The sequence below is a fragment of the Botrytis byssoidea genome (assembly GCF_014898295.1).
Source record: "Botrytis byssoidea strain MUCL 94 chromosome Unknown BBYS_008, whole genome shotgun sequence".
In the NCBI taxonomy this organism is placed as follows: Eukaryota; Fungi; Ascomycota; class Leotiomycetes; order Helotiales; family Sclerotiniaceae; genus Botrytis; species Botrytis byssoidea.
In genome coordinates this window covers 1,190,052-1,192,719 of record NW_024065849.1, presented here as the reverse complement: position 1 = coordinate 1,192,719, position 2,668 = coordinate 1,190,052, and the positions used below count along the sequence as shown (strand labels likewise).

The 2,668-nt window shown below is 41.7% G+C and overlaps 1 protein-coding gene across 1 annotated transcript; it reads left to right on the top strand.

Moving 5' to 3' along the window:
- Positions 1–1,841: 1,841 nt before the first annotated feature.
- EAE97_004980 (uncharacterized protein) lies at positions 1,842–2,465 on the top strand (the record flags this gene model as incomplete). Its single annotated transcript, XM_038875492.1, has 1 exon — positions 1,842–2,465. One exon carries the CDS (start codon positions 1,842–1,844, stop codon positions 2,463–2,465), a length of 624 nt encoding a protein of 207 aa, XP_038733849.1.
- Positions 2,466–2,668: the final 203 nt, after the last annotated feature.

Genomic DNA, 2,668 nt, shown 5'->3' with positions numbered 1-2,668 from the left:
GGTTGGGTGCGGTGCGGTGGGATGTTTAGAAAACGCGGTGGAGATGTTTTTGAGGTGACTGATTGAAGGAGAGAGGCTCTTTGGGGGCTAGGGATAGATTGTCTTGGACGTGAGCTGGGGGTTGTGTTGGCATGTTTGAGGTAGGTAACCTTGATAGTAACCCCGCACATTAGGTAGCACCAAGCCGGACAATCAGTGTTATGATGAAGAAATTTTGCTATAATTGTGAGAAGGGTAGTACAAAGTGAGATTACCTGAAAGATCATTTGCATGGAAGACCCCGTAATCTAAAATACTACTTTCTCTGTAACTTGAGCAGTTCCAAGTTTTAAGATTGCAATATTCAAACAATTCAGCTCGTCAACTGTAATATCAGATTTCACTTCATACATCAGTAGAGAAACTGAATCTAAAGTATCCAGACAGATTGTCCGTATTTATTCTTCGTTTTAAATTGGATTGAACAAACAAAACAAATGAGAAACTTAATCAAAGTTAGCTTGAGGAATTCTCGTTAAGACGTTCGCTTCTTGAGTCATCACAAAGTACATTTCTTTTTTTCTCGACCTATTGTGCATTTGAAACGTGGACAGAGGAAGAAAGGAGCTGGAATGGAGGTTTGGAAATTGTATTTCTAACCTCACTTCCCTCTGCTTTACCCACTCTCCCATTAATGACAATTACATTCAACTTCTCCTGATCCTGCAAGATCGTAATATCCTCAAAAGGATTCCTATCAATCAAGATAAAATTCGCATAGCAACCCTACTGAATTTTCCTCAATTCATTTTTTTACAAACAGTTTGGCTACTCCTGCAGTAGCAGAAATCATAGCCTCCATAGGAGTAAACCCGAGAAAATTCACACAATGTGCGGGATCTCGTGCATAGGTTTTATGAGGTGTCCACACAAACCCAGGTCGTAGATGGTGAGTGAATTCTAACAGAACGTTGGCTTTCTGAGTAGGAGGAATCACTACTGATGCTGATGACAATATGCCGAAAGCTATCAAGTTTAGCTCTATTTAGACATGCACATCATGAAGAAATATCATCAAATTATTCTTCGCGCTTCCGGCATATCTTCCCTTTAAATTACATCAATTTACATTGTCCTTCCCATCTTCATGCCAAATTGCCGTAGCCTAGGTAACACTTGCCAGACAGGGTTCTCCGCATTCTCGACTTGCAGTTGTATAAGCGTGGCAGAAGACCACCTGAACAAGTGTACTCATTCTGAGTCTTCTTCGTATGTCCTAACATGAACGAAAAATTTCCAACTATTCTTCTAAGAATGTAGCTTTGAAGAACCGATCAGCACGAGGTAAGAAGACCCGCTAAGGATAGACAACTCTGTCGCTCTCATAGATATCTTTCATTTGGACGGATGGGTTCAACAAACCACTTGGTGGTGTTGATTACAGTCCACAATGGGAAGAAGAAAATTTCATAAGCCCAAAGAGAACGAACAAAACAATTGAGTGCGTGATATAATATATCTTCTGGTTGATGAGGATGAGCTGGTCCCAGAACATTGAGCATGTTGCTTGATTGCCGGGAAGAGTTGTGTGACAAGGGTTGAGGCTTTGAAGGATTTTGTTATTTTCGCATATCATATGGGACAACAGCTTCTTGTCTATGGCGATGATTGTCAAAATGCTAATGTTCAACAGGCAACGAAATGGAAGCCTAATGATAAGACTCATCTGTGAAGAGTGTCTTACGAATACCAATGCGTATCTTGCAACGACTCTTTTCTTACCCCACTCTAGGAACACATCTATAAATATATTCCCATCGACATTTTCCTTGACAAATTAACACCAAACCTCAAAATTCACTATGAAGTCATTGGATTCCTCGAAGCTTTTCACAGAAGATTGGATAATAACTATCCCATCGCATCCCCACCTCCGCTTCATTCGTCTAATCCCCAGCCGCTACGACCATCTAGTCCGTGTTTTCAGCAACCCCTTAAACGACCCCAATAACCGCACTCCAGACGATACTAGTTGGAAAGAATCCAATTCTATTGATCTGATCAAAACCTACACTCAACGATTTTCCACTTCCAAAACCTCACACAATGCCCTCGCACTTCTAGTAGAGGAAAATGGAAAAATTGTAGGCATCGGACTCGTGAATGAACTTGAACATCAACCTCGCTTCGCGAATATCGGCACGATTCTTGAGGAAGCGGGAAGGGGTCATGGGGTTGGCAAGGTTTTAATGGAATTACTTTTGAGATTGAGTTGTGAGATGAATGTAGATGTTGTGGAAGCGGGTACGATGAAGAAGAACGCGGCGATGAGGGGGTTGATGAGAAGTTTGGGGATTGAGGAGGTAGAAGAGGAGAAAATCATGCCGGGGAATAGAAAGATCGCCGAGATTATGTTTAAGGATATTGAAAGGCAGAGGTGGAGAGATTTTGAGATTCAAGTTGAGTTTTTGGGAGAGGTAAATTGATGGGGAACGAGACAGTGGTGGTCAAATCACTCGTTTGATATATGCATTTTATAGGATTTAAGTTGGGCTGGATTTGATTGGATTGTCAAAATGCTAGGAATCTAGTAGCCTGCTACTTTTTTAACCCCCATCAGCTCCCGAGTATTGACTCGCTCTCTCCCTCTCTCCTAGAACCTACAAGGACCCTGCACATGTACGACTTC